The 18,854-nt window shown below is 39.3% G+C and overlaps 3 protein-coding genes across 3 annotated transcripts in view; all 3 read left to right on the forward strand.

Annotated features, from left to right (window-relative positions):
* Positions 1-18,854, forward strand: part of kbtbd7 (kelch repeat and BTB (POZ) domain containing 7) — a 100,550-nt gene that overhangs the window by 48,901 nt on the left and 32,795 nt on the right. The window lies entirely within an intron of this gene.
* LOC132986690 (mid1-interacting protein 1-B-like) lies at positions 2,724-4,332 on the forward strand. The gene has a single exon (XM_061053251.1). It carries the CDS (start codon positions 3,008-3,010, stop codon positions 3,497-3,499), a length of 492 nt encoding a protein of 163 aa, XP_060909234.1. The 5' UTR covers positions 2,724-3,007; the 3' UTR covers positions 3,500-4,332.
* Positions 7,443-18,854, forward strand: part of si:dkey-100n23.5 — a 56,882-nt gene continuing 45,470 nt past the window's right edge. Inside the window, exons 1-5 of the mRNA XM_061053253.1 lie at positions 7,443-7,599; positions 11,323-11,375; positions 14,128-14,182; positions 15,183-15,239; positions 15,350-15,410. Coding sequence (XP_060909236.1) covers positions 7,519-7,599; positions 11,323-11,375; positions 14,128-14,182; positions 15,183-15,239; positions 15,350-15,410 — 307 coding nt within the window. The 5' untranslated portion in view covers positions 7,443-7,518. The remainder of the gene's footprint in view (positions 7,600-11,322; positions 11,376-14,127; positions 14,183-15,182; positions 15,240-15,349; positions 15,411-18,854) is intronic.

Here is an 18,854-nt window from a genome sequence, read left to right on the forward strand (position 1 = left end):
AACAGATTGGTTTAAAGTGTAATCTGGGAAATGCGACTCTGAGAAAAATAACCCTTTAACAGTGAACTTTCGTCATTTTCATTACAAATGTATCACTGTATCGTGTTTTGATACACCATGTGGCTGAAACATCTTCGGTATTTGTTTACGTTACTCTTTTATAGGTTTATATATTAATGGATCTCAAATTAATAGACGGTGTAAGAAGAACATTTTTACGGGTAACCAATGAGTGGGATGTGCAATTCCTCAACTACTAAATTGCAGTCTTGAGGTATTTGTACTTGAGTGTTTAACTTGTATTCTTCTGCCTTTATTCTTCACCTCTGCCACATTTCAGAAGTAATTTCCTACATTTTATTCCACCGTTCGGCAGCTGTTTGACTTGTACATTTCAGAGGCAGATTGTACAAAGAGACATATGCTAAATAACTCTGAAGCAAAAATCAATTTTCTTATCAAGGCAATATACCAAAATTGGCCCAAAGAGCTTTGCAAGCTGTAAAATCAAACAACACCTTCTGTACTGTTGAGGAAGAATCTCCCTCCACTTATAGATTAAACAAGGATTCAATTAGGACAAACCCCAGGAGAAGCGAAACAGGACAGACACACGCGTAATCCTACAGTACACCAAATAGACAAACATGTTGACTTTTAATTTGGGAAAGCAGTTTGACTCACTGAAGTGGTGAAGATTTCATACATACTGGGAGTGAAAGAAAACCCCAACGTGTCCTGAACTGTAAGCTTATTCGTAGAAAGGGAAGCTGGGGTGATCTCGAGAAATGGATGGAAGCTGTCTGTTCACTGTTAAAAAAAAGCTAAAGACCCAGCTCTTTCATGAATACCTACTAACTTAATGATGATGGTCTCCATATTATTGATGATGATGATGGTTGTGACGATGGTTTTTTGTTTGATAACGACGACTTATAAGATGGTTTCTATACTGATTAGAGCTCTCAAGAACTGCCCTCAATGTTGTGCTTTGCCTCTGGTCACTTCCTGTCAGCACCTGTGTGTCCAATCAGACTCAAAGCTGATCGTTTGCTCTTACTGACATTGTTCCCTTTTTTCTAGATCCTTGCTTGTGTTGTACTTACTCTCTGATGTACGTCGCTTTGGATAAAAGCGTCTGCTAAGTGAATTGTCAGCTAGGGATACTTTGATACTTTTCAATCTCTGTTATTTTAATGATGGAAGGAATTTAATAGTATCAATGCATTAAAAAAATTTGATTCTACAGTGATGTTTTAACCAAAAGCTGCCACAAGATTAGAGAGAGAGAGAGAGAGAGAGAGAGAGAGCCCTGTCTAAATTACAGATTGGAACCAAGATGCTGTCAATGTATTTGTGCAATTAAGAAAGTATGCAGGAGTTTTTGGGTAATTAAATGCAAGAAATGACCAGACACTGCATGCTTAGGACTTCTATTTCGGGTGCTGTGGACTCATAACAGGTTTTGATAGTGTATGATATTTTTGCTAGCATTATATATTGGATAATGGTTCATGTATGGATGGATGGTCTGATTGATTTTGAGATACTTGGAAGTGCTGCCAAACAGATTTAAAAAAATCTATACAATCTTGTGTTTTACAAAAAGCATACATTTGCTTCAAAGTGGACTCCTTTAAACATCCATTATTCCCATTTAGATGCATCTTCAAAATCTATATTTTGCATCTAAAGGGGAATAACCCTGGTAAAAAAATAAAGGTTAAATGAAATATATACTGTAAAGTATTTTTCACATTTCGTCCTGCACAGTAATCATATACAACTTGATTTATCAAAAGTTTCCAGAGACACTTGCAGGAAAAAATAGTCCCTGATACATTTAAAGCTGCTGTTCAGGTGAAAGGGGATTAGTCAAGTGGTTCCCAACCTATGGGTCAGGCACCTCTCATAAGTCAAGGGTCCTGAGGTGTTTAAAGGAGGAAAATACCCTTTTACAAAAATTATGCTTTTTCTTGTCAGGACTGATCCAAAACAGCAGCATACAATTCCAACCAAAGAAAATACAACAGACCAAAACGAGCTGACATTTACACCAGGAAAATATATTTGCAGTTACTCAGACTTCTTTAATCTCTTCACTCTCAGTCTGTAGACTAAATCAAAACTCTGTCAAACGCTTGGTGCTCTCCACCACATGTTGCTTCTACTTTCTGTATACGAGCGAGTCAACTGTGCACCCCACTGGTCCAACACCGGCTTGTCCCGCCTTAGAAGAACCATAAGAGGCCTTTGATTGGCTCCACTGGGAGCCGGCGCGGTGGGCTGATGAGCTGTGGCAATGAATATTCATGACAGCGAGCCTGCTCGGTCAGGCAGGCCTCACCCTGCTTGTGTCTGCGGCTGGCTCATCGGAAGAGAATGTGAGATGTGGAGTGATGTAATACCTGCGAGTCTTTCACCGGAAGAGAAATCAAAGTATAAAGGACAACCGTGTCAGTTTGGTTAGTGAAGTTTTGAATAAGCGAGTCATGAGTGAACTTGCAGAAGCTGTGCGTAATTACGCGCGGTAAAGTGAAAATGTGTTTTAAAGTTATCTGGCTTTCAAGTTGGACACAGGCCAATACTAACTGTCAAAATGAAGCCACTCCTCTTTGGGAAAATTGCTCACATCACTTCTCCCCCCCCCTCCCGTGTGCTATTTCAGGGCATTTGAGTCGGGTTACAGGAGTAGTCGAAGAACTTGATAAACAGGTTCTGGCACCGCCTTACATCTGTATATAAGCGAACCACAGACTTCCCACAAACCAGAAACTTCAAGAACCGCACACACACACTCTCCTCGGAAAGGGGAACTCCATCAACTCGCCTGATTCCCAGGACAGCCAATCCCCGCTGCAGCATTACTGACAAGCAGCTGCTTCCTTAATCCGATCAGCCCGGAAATAAAGCAGGGCACTCGCAGAGGAGACGCAAAACAAGACTCGGATCTTCGCTTTCATTTCGATTCGAGAGAGAGAGAGACACACACAAACAAATCGCCAAAATGATGATGCAGCTGACAGAATCCCCCACCCAGAAAAACTCCCTCTTCAACGCCATGAACCGCTTCATCGGCGCCGTGAACAACATGGACCAGACCATCATGCTGCCCAGCATGCTGCGGGACGTCCCGCTGGAGGACCGTGATTTGAGTCACCTGAAAACCGAAGAGGAAGAGGGCGACATGTACAGCTACTACCAGCTGCTCAAATCCATCCGCCGGGACATCGAGTGGGGGGTCAGGTGCGCTGCGGCGGACGAGAGGCGGGCGATCACCCGCATGAACTCCAACGCCTCCACCTACTCATCATCATCGTCATCGTTCTCATCAGCATCTTCATCGTCCTCGATGTCATCCGAGGAGGAAGACGAGGAGGACGAGGATCTGGAGAAGCAGTTCCAGTTCCACCTGACAGGGCTGCAAGGGGTGCTGTCCAAGCTCACGCTGCAGGCGAACTCCGTCACCAAGCGCTACAAGGAGGAGATTGGAATCTGAGGATGGGGGGCCAATACATCTTTAATTACTCTGGCTGAAAAGTTTCCTCTAAAACGGCCTCATTTTGCTGCTGCTGTCACTACTGATGAAATACAAGGACATACATTTGAATGGTAGAGAAATAAGGCAGCTCCTTTCTCTCTTTTTGGCCTACATGGTGTTGGTCTGCTCTGTGGTATTGACTGTAGATGTGTTGATCCTTCAGAAAGCTGTCATGTACTAACACCAAACTTACATTTTTGCACTCCAAAGTGGTGTACATGTCGTGTATTCTGCTCCTATGAGACACATATGATACATATTTATACCTTTATTTAATGTAATTTATTACCTTACCTCATTCTGTACGTCTGAGAGCCGGATGTTATTTCAAAGTTAAGAGAAGAAGAAGAGGACTGCATGAACCGCGGGGACCACTCGTCTGAACCGACCCTCCGAGAGGGAATACTGACAGAAGATTCAGCTTCCTGTCCGTGCTGCTGTTGATGTCAGTGTGTTCAGATCTATGAGTCCTTGTGTGATTTGTCCTGCTTCTGTAATGTAATGTGTATATGTTTTTTTTTTTTTTAAATGTGCTGGCAATGGAAGGAGGCAGACGCTTAGTGTAGTCGCCGGTGATCTCCTAATGTCCTACATGGTCAATGAACCAGAAATCATCTGCATAGAGGATAATGAGATAAAGATGCTTTTGTTGCTGTTTTTATCATTTATTTGCTATTCTCATGGTAATATGGCGATGTCCATCTGTCGATCAAACTATTGCTTTTGTATGCACCTTTCTGCAACATTTTTATACTGGTATTTTTTTCAAAATAAACTTTTGTACAACCTGACTTCACTTGTTATGTTTTACTCTTTCAGTGGATGCAGTTATGAAAAAGAATTAGCTATAGAGTAGCGGAAGTGCAAAACTGCATGATTTTGACCTCTTCAGATCACCAAACAAGTCTAGTTCATATGTTTCTGCTCATTTCTATTCTACACGGTGAAAGGGTAGTGTACAGGGAATACATACTTTGAGTTACACACCCTCTTATGGGCGCAGAATGTCCTAGACCTGTAACTGTAGGTCACGCCCAAAAATTCAAGTCTGACCTGTAGTTCCTTTCCTGCATCTCTTCCCCACTCTCTCTCCAATTTGCTACTCTATCCACGGTCCTATCAAATAAATCTAAAAACAAACAAACTCTTAATATCTTAGCTAAGATAGGCTACAAAGAGTCTGTTTGCTTATTCTCACATGTGAGACATCCCTCACCGTTCTGTTGGAAATTAATTATTATGGAATATTTTTCATCATCAGGACTTGATAATTAGATTCGGATGTAAAATGTGTGTAACCTCAATCCCTGAACACCACTAAGGTGTGGGCAGCAATTCAGAAATGTGTTAGAATAATACAATATTACGTCAGCAGGACTAAAAGACATTTGTCTTCATCTCTACCCGGGAGAAAATTCATTTCTGTCCTTTCTGCTTAAAAAAAAAAAAGGTATTTGAAAGTTGGACTTATTGTTGCAATAGTTTCTATTCATGAACACAGCAGCATTCATCTCAACTGATCCTTTTTTTTTTTGCTTTTAGTGAAGATGTTATAGAATAGCTTACACTAAATATCATATTTTTGGTTCCAAGAATCAATCTTGCTTTTGTTAGATTGTGTTTGAACTTAAAGAACAGGAGAGTTTCTGACACCTCATAAAGTGAAACAGTCGTTAGAAACACCATCCTTTGCATATAGCTTCTCTAAGCAACCAGCTATGATAATTGTGTCATAAAAGAGGGTGTATACAAATGTCCCTGCAGGAATGTTCACTGTCAGTTAAGCCTTCGTTGACAACACCTTCAACCATCTGAACTTTAAACTGGAGAGCCTGACGAACGGGGAGTGTTAGTTATGATGAAAAGGCTGTTTTTTAAAAAAGTCAATTTTTTGTTTCTATTTTTCACAAACCATTTACAACATTATATCGAAGTTGGTGCGTCATAGAATAAAAAAAAACAACCTATTTGGATGTATTCTGTTTCGTTATCAGTTACACAAAGTAAGAGTTTACACTTTAAAGTATGCAACAGAATCAATTAAACTTTCTTTTTTTTTTATGTCCACTGTAAAAAATTACACGTTTTAAGAGGGTTTATGTTTGTTTGTTTGTTTGTATGCACATTTGCATGTAGGTTTCGTTTGATGTAATCCCTCACCAGAAAACAGATTTCCCTCATTGTTGTTTGAGTAACTGACAGTGACAGCACCCTCAAAGTGCCACAGAAAGAGATGGGTGCAGCCAGCGTTTCACAGTGTCACAACAGGTCAAACGGATGCAACACACCCACTTTCCACTTTCATTCCCACAATAGCAAAGCAGCAAAAAGTCAGAACACGCCATAGTGGACAAAAGCATTTGAATGTGTTGTTGGTGGGGCCTAAAATACACAAATATTTGAGTTATAACTTGTATTAAATTTTCTTTTCTGTAAGATTTCTTCAAGTTTATTTTACTGGATCTAACAGGGAACATTTTAGGAACAATTTTAACAATTTTCTGGCAATAAAGTATTGAAAATGTCCTCAAACTTCTCAAAAATATGTTAAACTTCCTGCATCTGTAAAGACAAATAGAAAAGCATATAGACTGGGGCGCTGGTAGCGCAGTGGTTAGTGCGCGCACTCCATGCATGGAGGCTGTAGTCTTCCAAGCGGGCGGCCCAGGCTTGAATCCAGCCTGTGTCTCCCTTCCCGCATGTCATTCCCCACTCTCTCTCTCTCTCTCTCTCTGACTCTATCCACTGTCCTGTCTCTCTATTAAAGGCACAAAAACAGCCAAAAATAAATATTAAAAAAAAAAAGAAAAGCATAGACTCCCTGACTCACCTTGTTTGAATCGCCTTTACAAATAGACAACTACTTCTAAAAAAAAAAAATTTCAAGAGAATTTTTAAAATATTCTTTCTCTTCTCTGATTCAGATAGTTTACGGGAAATGTTTACAGCGACCTCTGTCAAAACACGGACAAAGGTGACATATCTTTGTAATACAGCAAAAAGTAAGGTCTTTTTACCTGCTCTTTTGTAATGTTAACAGACAAAGAGTAAGATCTTTTTGTAAAGTGTCTCGAGATAACACTTGTTATGAGTCGACGCTATACAAATAAAAATTGATTGATTGATTGATCGGCTGCATTTCAAATGTTTTTTTTGGGTTCTGAAAACATCCTCTGGGATAATCTTATCTTTAACCACATAGGGTGAATGCCAAAGGCTATCACTAACGTGCTTTTACTACCTCATGTATTTATGTACTGTTGGTGTGGGCCACAATGACAACATCTACTCCCTCAGGCTACTATGAGGCCTTCTGTTTGTCAAATGATGAAACTCAGTGTGTTGTAAGCACAGGAACAGCCTAATTATTTTGACCAGCACTTTTTTTTGACCAGCACACAAATTCTGTCTCGAAACACTGACAATAAGATTAACTATTGTATATATATTTATTATTATTATTGTAGCTGCTGAACATGGAGCTGACTTGATCCAACTTAATTAAGCTACTTTTATGTAAAGCCTAAATGTTTGAAAGCCTAAAATGTAATCACAGTTTTGTGTGTGCACGGATAAATACAATACAATACGGCCTTTAACTAGTTAAATACAACTGATTATAATTACCGGTAAATGTTCAACATCCCCCCCTCCCCCTTTAAGAAATTGACAAAAAGAGCAAAGTAGTAAAAGATGGAATGTCATCAAATATAACAAAAGTGTCACAAAAAATGCCTGCTATGTTGAAATACAACAAATCACACGACAAGTAAGCAGTTGTTTTAACTATTTTGTATCTATTATTTCTCGATTAAGGAGACTATAACTCTCTCTGACCAAATGTTTGACGACAGTCGAAGTTTGGCGGCGCGCTACTTTTTTGTCCCTCTGTACTACCCGTAGAAACAGGAAGTGAAGAAAGACTGCAGGCAGAAACAAAAAAAAACAACAACATTGGAGCAAAATTGAATCCAAAAATGGATAATCAGGAGTCTAAGTCAATGAGTAACGATTCACGTTGCGTATTGTTTAACACACATTCAGAAGACTATCGATGTGTAAGTAGCTAACGCAACTTTAAACGCTGTTTAATAACTAACTAGCTGCTATGCTAAGCTAACAACTGTGTCTGCTGCGTTCACGTCTTTTCACGAGTTTGTAAATATTAATATATTTAGTTGTGAATAACATTAATCACTTAGAGTTTCCTTATGCAGACACGATTAAAAAAAAAAGAAGCAAATTCAGACGTTATTTGAATGTGTTAAAGACTGGATAATGTGAGTATATATATATTTTACATCGATATTACTAATAAAATAATAATAAAATCAGTGCTTATTATGCAACTATATAATTGCATTGTTACAGATTTAACTTTCCAGGAATAGAATAGAATATAATGTCTTTATTGTCATTATATAATTGTACAATTAAATTAAATGATTTGGCTTCACCTTAAAGCACTTTAAGCATCCAGAACTAAAAACAACAAAACAATAAAATAAAATAAAAAAAGGAACTCTCATTCAGGTAAGATGGGCAATGTATGGTAGGAGTTATTTACAGGTAGTAGCATAACAGAATATAAATAGATATAAATATATGCAGAAATATAAAATAAATATTGCACAGATCGAAATGTAAAATATTTCAGAAATATAAATAAATATTGCACAGTATGAAATGTAAAATATTGCAGAAATATAAAATAAATATTGCACAGATCGAAATGTAAAATATTGCAGAAATATAAATAAATATTGCACAGTATGAAATGTAAAATATTGCACAAATATAAAATAAATATTGCACAGATCGAAATGTAAAATATTTCAGAAATATAAATAAATATTGCACAGTATGAAATGTAAAATATTGCAGAAATATAAAATAAATATTGCACAGATTGAAATGTAAAATATTGCAGAAATATAAATAAATATTGCACAGTATGAAATCTAAATATTGCACATGCCATAAGTGTGTGTGTGGTGAGGGTGGGACGGTCAACGCATGTCCAGGAGTATACAAGTTACTTTTCCCTGTCTTATACAACCTCTGAGAATTTGTCTATATGTTTGCATCAACAATATAGATCCTGTAATACAATAATAAAACACCAAACAGAGGCTGCTCTTTATTAGTAAAGTTTTAATTTGTAGAAAAAATGAAGATTAAAGTTGTCATGTAGTATTTTGACAGTATATCTTATGAGACAGTTGCTGAGTTTGAGTATAAAAATATATTTCCCCCTCCTTTACCATAGAAGAGGCTCAGGTCCGCGTATGGGATTTAGATTTCCCTAACTTTAATTTCTTCCTCACTGAAGCCCCTTTTTGTCAAGCCTCAGACCTCTGAAAACTTTCAAACAATGCCGCATGCTGCCCGGTGTTTCACCTGCTGAACTCTCAGTGCGCCTTCATTTGTCAGTTTGCGACGTTAGCTCCCTGCAGCACGTTCCGATGACGTTTGTATGCACTCATTTTGAGTTACTTTGCACGACAATTTAGCTCAGTAAATTAAATCAACACCATCCTCATACTGAAAACTAACAAGGGGTTTAATCAACACCTCTCTCGCTGAGTGTCAAACACAATAAATGCACATTATTAGGTCCACAGATGTTCTCACAGATAGTTTGTTTTTGAACGCACACTGTGATGATTGTGCAGATGATGATGCTAAATCTGTCCAAAGGTTACTGTATATGTAAAACAACCTAGTTAGGATATCAGTTGGATCAGCTGTGGCTTGTCAATTTATCAAAAATGACATCCGAGCATGCGGTTAAGACTGTAAACATGTTGCTGTGAGTAGGCCTCGTAGGCTTTGGCCTTTTTGTCTTAATTAAAATCAGAGCAAGAATGCTGCAGTAATGCCGTCTTGCTTTAAGCCCAATTCTCTCATTCACTGACAACCGATCGCTCATATTGCAAGTAATCGATCATCCTGCTTACTGTCCAAATGACCCAGTTAAAAGATGGCCTACATTTACCAAGACAGCAATGCCACTTTGAGCTCAGACTTTAGAATTTAGAAATTAGAATAGAAGCAAACAAGTAGAAAAGTGGCATGTAGATCCTGTGTGCTGCTACATTTCAGGTCGTCTTTCTTGATCAACTTTAAAAACTTTCACTGATTTGAGTAATGACACAAAAGCTCCTGTGCTCCAAAAAGGAAAAACATATCATTTTCAGAAATGTGGACTGACCAGGATGAATACCTCATGGGTGTATATATAGATTGGTTGTTAACTTAACCTGGTTTACATTTTTGGGATTTTAATCGTAGAAGTTTTTGCAGAGATAGAGCAAGTCTAAATGTACGGGGCTTTTTGGAAAGAGCTAAATCAATTCTATCACTTCAAGATGAAATATGGTAATACATGTTTTATTGAATTGATGTTTCAAGCAAAAATGTCCAGCTTGTTATCTGTGAGGCTTTGCTTCTCCTTTTATGGACCAGATAATGAAGAAATAATTGTAAGAATTGTTAGTTGAGCTCTTTTACTGCACTCATTCAAATTAGACAGTCCGATCTTTTTAAACGTCATAATGTCGGCCTTACTCCCGAGTTTATCGATCATCCTTTCAGTTGGTAGGAAATCTGAGGGTCGTCAGTTATAAACACCGTAGCGGGGTGTGTGTGTGTGTGTGTGTGTGTGGCTTTGCAAATCACGAGTAGAAAAATGCGTTCCAAAATGTAGTGCAATTAACTTTTCAGAAAGCAAGATCACTCATCAACTATTTATGGAACAATTTGTGATGATAGCCCATTAGACACTCCTGCAGTTTCACGTCGGAGGTCATCATTCAACTTTAAAATGAAACGGTCAATAAACCGGAGAGAAGAAATGTCAGAGTGTGTCTCACTGAGTAAATCAAATCTTTTCAGTACGTTCAGTTCCGGGATATCACAAAATCTTACACTACTGCTTCAACAACAACAACAACAGTAATGTTAAACTGTAAACCAGATGACTTAATCTGGCTTCATCTGAAATAGACGACCTTGTTCTTTATGTTGGCCAACGGTGTGTTTTCTCAGAGGTGTGTATCAGACTGATTGAATGCAGTCCTTTGTTTTGAACGCTTCAAGGAATGAGGTGTATGATCATGACACTGTGTGGCAGATGCCACAGTGATGGTGTAACACAGCTCATAGTCTGTATGTGAGCCGACTCCCGGCCTCTTCAAGCTTACACAGTACTGACTCACACCTTTCTCATTTTTTACATTCCTTGGTTCTCTTCCGTTCATACTTGTCTTCTCTGAGCAGCTGTCACTTCAGCTCCTGCTCAGATGTTGCTCTGCACAAAGTATGTAGCATGTCAGGTTTTAGCCCTGTTAGCACGTCAGCCTCTCTTCATTGCACTTCACTCAGCTGTCAGGGGGTTTCATCGCTCTGTAAACGGGTTGAAATGTGCCCGGTGGGGACATTCATGCACACTGAAGACGTCTTTTGAACCTGAACTTTGCAAAACAATTTTTGCAGATCTCTTTTTTTTTTTTATTAATGCTTTGCTTCACTTGTGCTCATGCTCACACACGTTTACACAAACACACAGAAGTACACGCTCTAACAAACAGCTGTCACGTCCATCCTGTTATTTCCAAGCTCATGTTTAAAATGATTGCAGTCCGGTGTTTTTACTGCACGACAAGTTTGCGCAATGCATCACTCCACTCCAAAACAAACACAGATTAAGTAATGCATAATGTGAAATACTCTATTTGTTAATGTAAGCCTTATACTAATAAAGAAATTCTCATTCACAGGTGCTGATTTTATCCGTAAAGCGAGCGACAGGAACCTTCTCCTTAGTAGGATGGTAAATATCCTGAAACTTTGACCTGTTGATTTCATTCACACCACATGGTTGAACTGTTCACAGCCACAGCGATGATGATGATGATGATGATGATGATGATGATGATACAAATGTAGAATTGACTAAGTGCTATCTTTCCTCTGCATGCAGCTTCTTGCATAACTTATAAGAATGTGTTGCCGGGTGTCAAAGTATCTGTAAAAAGGACGTTGTTGCTGCTGCTGCAATGTGTGATAGAGAGGTTTCTAAAGTTTCCAGGTGAATTGTTGTTTTGGTCCTGGTTGGTGTTGTTGTTTGTTTACACTGCTGATCTGTTGTAGTTACTTGGAAATGTTTTTCAGGACAGAAACTTGACTTGTTTGCTCGCTGCAAACAATACACGGCAGCAAGTCAAGCGCAAGGTCAACATAACTTTTGTTTTTCCACTGAGAACATACACAGATAACTTTTGTTTGTTTACATGAAAAGTCCATGGGACGCCTTTCAGCTTTGCAGAATAACCCGCCCTTTATAAAGTAACTCCGTATAACTTATATCAATGTAAAGCTTATATTAAGAATCTTTTTATTGTTAAGGCCCCGTGTATGATATGTTGATGTCATTTTGTGTTAACTTTCAGGCTCCATTTGTTGTGTTATTTTACGGCCTCACATTCTGCATGACAAACATTTAAAGGTAGGGCTAGTCATCCATCATACACCCTCTGTTATATCGCTGAAAGGTTTAATGTGCGACTTCAGAGTAGATGTCATATAGTTTTAACACTTTAGCACCTGTCTCTCAAACGAAAAAACAACGCCGTCCCTTTGCTGCACCGCTTCCCCTCCTCCCCCCCGACCCCTCCCTCAGTGTTCAGACGTTCGTTTCGTTTCTATGGCTGATCTCCATTCAGATATGTAGCTCAGCGTTGTTTCAGTTCTTATTTCTTTGAAGTGTTTTAATACCAAAAAAAACAAAAAAGATCTTATCTTTGATTTGGAAAGTCTGTTGGTTCTCCTTGAATTAAACTCTTAATTACGCCTCTACTAACAGCGACCCTAAGTAGGTCTGGCCCTCTCTCTTCCCCCACGTGACAGCAGGGCTAACAGGGGGAACAGGGAGGGGTACACGTGAATGCAACACGTTTGAGCCTCTGAGCGAAACAGAAACACGTTGAAGAAAATGCTGCACCGTCTGAAAACAACAACCCCAGAGGGCGTTTGAATTCGCTCTTTTTTTTAGAAAGGCATTACGGACCGATTTATTTAGTTAGGATTTGATATCCGCTATATTAATATTTAAAATGTTGCACATTATACCTTTAAAAACAGACTTTACGCCCTGACAGCAATCCATAAATCAGGTGCTTTAAAACACACAAAAAAAATCATCTCTAACTGCTCTAATCCTGTAAAAACTACGACCAATCACATGCCTCCCTGGCTCTGCCATTGTGCACCAGGCCGCACCCAAAGCACTACACCGCCGCTGCATGTGTTCCACGTCTACCGGAGGTTGGCAGAGAAAGCGCATCTTGATTTATTATGTAATTTACTCATTTAAACTAGTTGATACATCTCAAAGTTTCTTCATCACAGTATGGGATTTTCATAGACAAGCAGGAACCAGTCAAAGCAGAGTTTTATAAATACACAATCTGTTCACTGATAGATGAAAACTTAACAGCAGCATATATATGGAAGCGATTAGTGATCAGAATTCAAATGATAAAGCTAATTTGAAAATTCAAATGCATTAACAGAAATGCTTTTTAATTTTCAGAATATGGGTGTATTATTTGACTCAAAAATAAAATGATGATTAATTTATCTAATTTGAATTTTAGTTTTCAACTTCAAAAATGCACATTCTTTGACTAAATTAAAATGAGGAAGAAAATGACATTTGCTTTATCATTTTAAAAAAATTCCCTGCTAAATCTGTATCATAATTCAAATGAAAAAGCTAATTTTAAAATGAAAATGCAGTAACAGAAACGCGTTTTAATTTTCAGATTATAGGTGCATTATTTGACCTGTATTTAAAATGAATATTCAGTCATCCAGTTTGCATTATACTTTTACTCTCTGTGGATGCATATTGTATGACATCATTCAAATGAAAACGAAAAGGTCTTTGGCTTTTTAGTTTTCAAACTTGCCGTGCTAAAAAGTGATCATAATTCAAACCAACTCGAAAATGAAATGGCAAAGTGGGCGGCGCAGGAAAGTGACGTCAGACTCCAGCTCTATGAGGCGAGCGGGCAGAACGCGCAGTACGATGGGTGGCGGGGTGAACGTGTGGGAGTCTTACACCTTTGCTTAAAAAAGATCAGCAACACAAAGTTTACAAGACATGTCCCAGCGACATTTCAAAGGGAGGGACTACAATCAACTATTTTTAATACATCAACTGTTTTGCTTATTTAATAAAAAAAGAGACACAAAGAATCCCAAAGAAGGGTTGAAAGACACGTTGGAATCTGCCATCGGCTAAAGTGTTAAAAGTATCAGGACTGATTTTCACAGTCAGTGCATCTCTTATGGTTTACATTATGAAGCTTCTCTAAACACTGTTCAGACGTTTTCATGAGAATAATGCAAAAAGAAAAAAGCGACAGAATCCGAGTGTGCCCTTGAGAGAGAAAAGTTTGAACTTGGATTCAAGGTTTTCAATTTGAATGGTGAAGCCCGATAACAAAATTTCTCCCCATTTAGCAGGAAAAATAAAATGTCTCACAGTTCTCTCTCTCTCTCTCTCTCTCTCTCTACAGCCTTTTCATGCTATTTGTGATCTGGCTGCTTCGCCGGTATCACTCTCTGGCTCAGGTACATTTGCATTACAATGTTAAGCATGTTTTTGACTCCTTTTTTCCCCCTTTTTTTTCCCATTTCAGTTTGGTTCATTGCCACAGGAAATATGTTCAATTAGCCACGGCAAATCTTGCTGTAATTGAACCCAATTAAAATGTACAGATTAGTCAGTTGTGGAGTTAATTGACTCAAGTCGTTTTGTGATAATGACTGGCGCCTTGTGCTATTTCCCCCCCTCTCCAAAAGAAGATGTTTTTTCGCTAGGATACAAGTCTGACTATACGCCGACTATGATCCAATGTTTTTTTTTTGAAAACGGAAATTCTTAAAATATCTAAAGCACATCAGTGTTTGAGTGCAGCCTGTGTTGTGTTTTTGAAGCCGGTCCAGCGTGTCTGTCAGGTTTAGCAGCGCTCCAAGTTATCGCCTTCTAATCTGAAGTAAACGGCGCTCTGTTGGTATCTTATTACCTCTGGACCAGGTCGCGTCTCACCTCAACCGGCTCATCTTCCTCCTCCTCGTTACTTCTTCTGTGCCCCTCTCATACAACATAACTCCTCTCTTGACCTCCGCTCCTTAAGAGAGGTTACCATGAGTCAATAGTCTATAGTGCTCTATAAGGCATTGTAGTTGCTGAGCACAAATTGGTAAAGGGCTGTGTTTTTGTGTTCCTAGCAGAAGCTCAGTTTGTAACTACCTAAAGGCTTAAAGCTGGCATTCATCCAAACTACCTTCTTTAAATTCTGTAGAACACAGGCTATTGATTTGTTTCATATAAAACATAACGGCTTCAGTTTGTATAAGGGGAATTAAGCCCGCTTCTTTGCTGTGATATTTGCACAGACTTGTCACCGGGGATGTCTTATGCGAAGCTGTCAGACACATCAGTGATCCTTTGATGCATAATTTCCCCTTCTCTCTAAGTGAATATTAACACACAGGGACTTTTTTTTTTACTAGGGACATTTTGTTTGGGAATCCCTTTTCATTTTGTCCTCTCCTCTCCTCTGCACAGAAAATGATTCTCAGCCTGACTGTAGCAGCCTTCTTCGACAGCACAGCATATGTCATGGTGAGTTACTCTCATCTGTGTCATTAAACTCGCACTTAGTGGAATTTTTTTTTTTTTTTTGGCTATAGTTGTGAAAATGTCTCCCTTTTCTGCTCTTCTTCTCCTGTTAGGGTGAGTCACATCCAGAGGGATCGCTTTGTGACTTCCAGGCCTGGTGGCTAACGTACTTTGGTAAGACAGATCCCAGTTTTTTTTTAAATTAGTCCTGTGCACACTTTTAACAAGAGGTCAGCAAGCCAGCAAAACAAAGAGCACATTTCAAAACAATGCTGTGTTGTTTGCTTTCGGCTAGAGAACAAACCGACAGTAAATAAAAGGAAACAAACAAGGAAATAAGGCTGCCCTCACACCAGGCAATCTGTACCTTCCCTAAGCAAGCTTAACCCCTAAAGTCCAGTTTGACTATGTTATATAAGATAAGATAAAGATAAGATAAGATATACTTTATTCATCCCAGCAGGAAAATGTAGGTGTTCCAGCAGCCAGCATACAAACACACAACACAACACATATATACATACATATCCCACCCATACAAAAAACATGAGCCCACAATACATAGCCAGGATAAAAAAGTGGTATGGATGGTCCATGTGCATAAGTAGCTGTTACTCATAGATAACAGTACAAAATACTAGCTCTGCCAGTGCATAGTATGATAGATAAACTCAGACTAAAGTTTAAAAGTTTAAATGTCTTCTGTCCTTACTTAAAGGGGAGTCGTTATAAAATGCAATTGCAGTAGGTAAAAAAGTATTTTTAAATCTGTCCTTTTTTCCTTATTGACGATGTTATGTGCAAGAGGTAACCGTGCTCAGGCCCGGTTAGTCCTGGAGCAGTGTGAGTGCAGGCCAGCAGGGAAATGGTGAGGGGGGGGGGGGATCTCTCTTAGCGCGTGTGTTTTTATGTGAATGATTTTTCATTTGTGGAAGAGAAGAGAAATAAAAGTATGTGTTTAAAAAAATTAGATACGTTGAAGAATGATATTAAAAAGGTGATTATAAAAATAAATTAAATGAGGAGTAGAGCCGCTACTCCTTTTACATCGAAAGGAGCCAGTTGAGGTGGTCTGGGCATTTGATTAGGATGCCTCCTGGACGCCTCCCTCTGGTGGTTCAGACCCCGGGGTAGACCCAGAGTTCACTGGAGGGAACTAGGGCCCTTATGTCACTTACTGTGGTGAACATTTCTTACCTGGGTGTCTGGCTCTTTATGTAATTTTATTGGTTAGTGTTACAGAGGTAAACAAGTGATGTTAAGTAATTGTCACTACGTTTCTTTTCATTAGAAAGACTGCCAGTTCTATGCTTTTGAATGATGGCTCCGGGCAGAATTTTAAAGAGGTCATATTCTGCCCTTTTTGGGGTTCGTATATTTAATCTATGTACCTACTTTTGTACGTTCACAATAGCTAAAGTTCGAAAAAAGTGTCTGTTTTCATGTACTGCTCCTCCTTGCTCCCTCTACGCTCTGAGTCCGTCAGCTGCACTCTGTTGAGCCCACACTGTTAGACCCCACGTGGGCCAAGTCTGCCGATCCGCTCTGTCGTTATTGTTCAGTTGCTCAGCACGCTTCTCGGAAATTTCAACATGAGCTGCTGGGCTTGCCACAACGAGCCAATGGGCTTAGAGCAGTGATCTCACACTGACAATGACGCAGCACTGACACATTTTTATCGAGGGGGGCTAGAACCGAGCGTTACATGCAGCTAATGCTACAGCTAACAGGAGGACGTAGGAGAAGCCGCGTTTCCGTGGACTTTGAATTTTTGAACAAAGATGTGCCTAAACATGCACAGGACACTTGGAAAACACACTAAAGAGCATATAAAACCAGAAAAAGCAGAATATGGGACCTTTAACAAAACTCAAATACTGAAAACTTCAGGTTTGCAGGGTGTTGTTGTCATCCTCTTTTTTTTAATTTTTTTTAATTTTTGCATTGTAATTATGACAATGAAATGGATGTATGAATTACTACCTAATTAATTTATTGGATGATATACACCTGTAAAGGCTGTCAAAATAAATAAAATGTTGGTCAACAAAAAAAAAAGAGAAAGACTGCCAGTTCTCATCCAGTCCAGTTTTTATAAAAACTTCATCATCATAGCTTACTGTAACTAACGTATCTAGTTACCTGCTTTCTGATGCCTTTAGCAGTGACTTTATGGTTACTCTCTCTCATTGCACTGCTTTGATTTCAATGCAGGGACTGTTTTATACGTGTGAAAGCATTTCCTCCTGTCTTTTATTGCTTCAATTCTGCCAACTCAGCCCACGGTGCATCCTTTTCTAAAGTTCTTAGAAACAAGGGGAAGGATATTTACTAGCATTTAAATATACACCCAGCGCCAAGGCTAGTAACTCACCGGTTAAACTTGGCAAGTACTAAGAAGTATATTCACACACCTATACCAAGAATAACACGGCGGTGACAACGTTGTAATACTTGGGAGTCGAGCACCATGCTGTGTACTTATTGGCCTGTTGCAGCCGTTCAATAAAACCGCCCTCAAAGCAGACGCCTCCATGTTTCGTCACTGTCCCCCTTTATGAGGAGAGGATTTTCATCCAATTACAGCTCAGCTTTTAATTTGGTTTAATATGATTATGTTGTGCAGGTTCTCAATTTGTGAGTTGGGATTGTTTTTACAAAAAAAATAATCTTTGTTTTATGAGAATTTCTTGCCTTTTTTGCACCTCTTTTAGCCTTGATTAACACAGGATTCTAAGTAAGGACTGGCTGCTGATACGACACTTCACCACACTTCTTTTTTATTGCTATTGCACACACACACACACTCACACGCACACACACACACAGACAGATACAGGGGTAATGGGCAGTGAGTTAGAGCAGCGGGGTCTGTGCCTGTCACCTCCGTTAATCACAGGAATCCTCACTCCGGAGAACAAACGGCCGTACATAAACACCGGCTGAACGGGCACTTTGTTCTGTTGCGGAGCGTCGGGTCTGGCGGGAGCTCTGTGCGGCACAGCTCTACTTCTAACCCGAACCAATAAAATTTTATGAAAAGTGTTTCGAAAAAAAAAAACGGAGGAGAGATGGTAGCAGTGGGCAGCGTCTGGACAGGTGGCGGTGACAGCTGAGCCGCCGCCGTGTCGTCGAGTTAAAGCTTCAGCTGCTGTCTGGTTATGTAAGAGACGTGTTTGCCATCACAATGACAGTGGTTTATTGTGATTATAAGGCAGAGACAGCCAGCCTCTTTTCTTTCTTAGTCATTGCAGTCGACTTCTTAAAGGTTCTCTGGGCGTATTAAAAAAAAAAGAGTTGTGTTTGTGTAAGCTTGTGTGTGTTGGGAGAGGGGGGGGGGTGAAACTGAGTAAGCTGAGTATGCAGCTCAGAGAATCCATCATTGTGACGACCGGCTCTGCCTGTCCTGTCAACGGAAACACACACAAACACACACAAAGAAGGAAAATGGCTGAATATGAGGGCACCGAAAGGCGATGTGAGCTTTCTAGAATCGCCTCCTTGTCTTTTCTACATTCATTTAATATTTCCCCTCCGCTGTGCTGACTTCCTTTCCCCTTACACCCTTCTTCTTTTTCTTCTCAGTTTCTTCACTCTCGCTCTAGTCCACTCAGTTCA

Source organism: Labrus mixtus, chromosome 13, assembly GCF_963584025.1.
Source record: "Labrus mixtus chromosome 13, fLabMix1.1, whole genome shotgun sequence".
Classification (NCBI taxonomy): domain Eukaryota; kingdom Metazoa; phylum Chordata; class Actinopteri; order Labriformes; family Labridae; genus Labrus; species Labrus mixtus.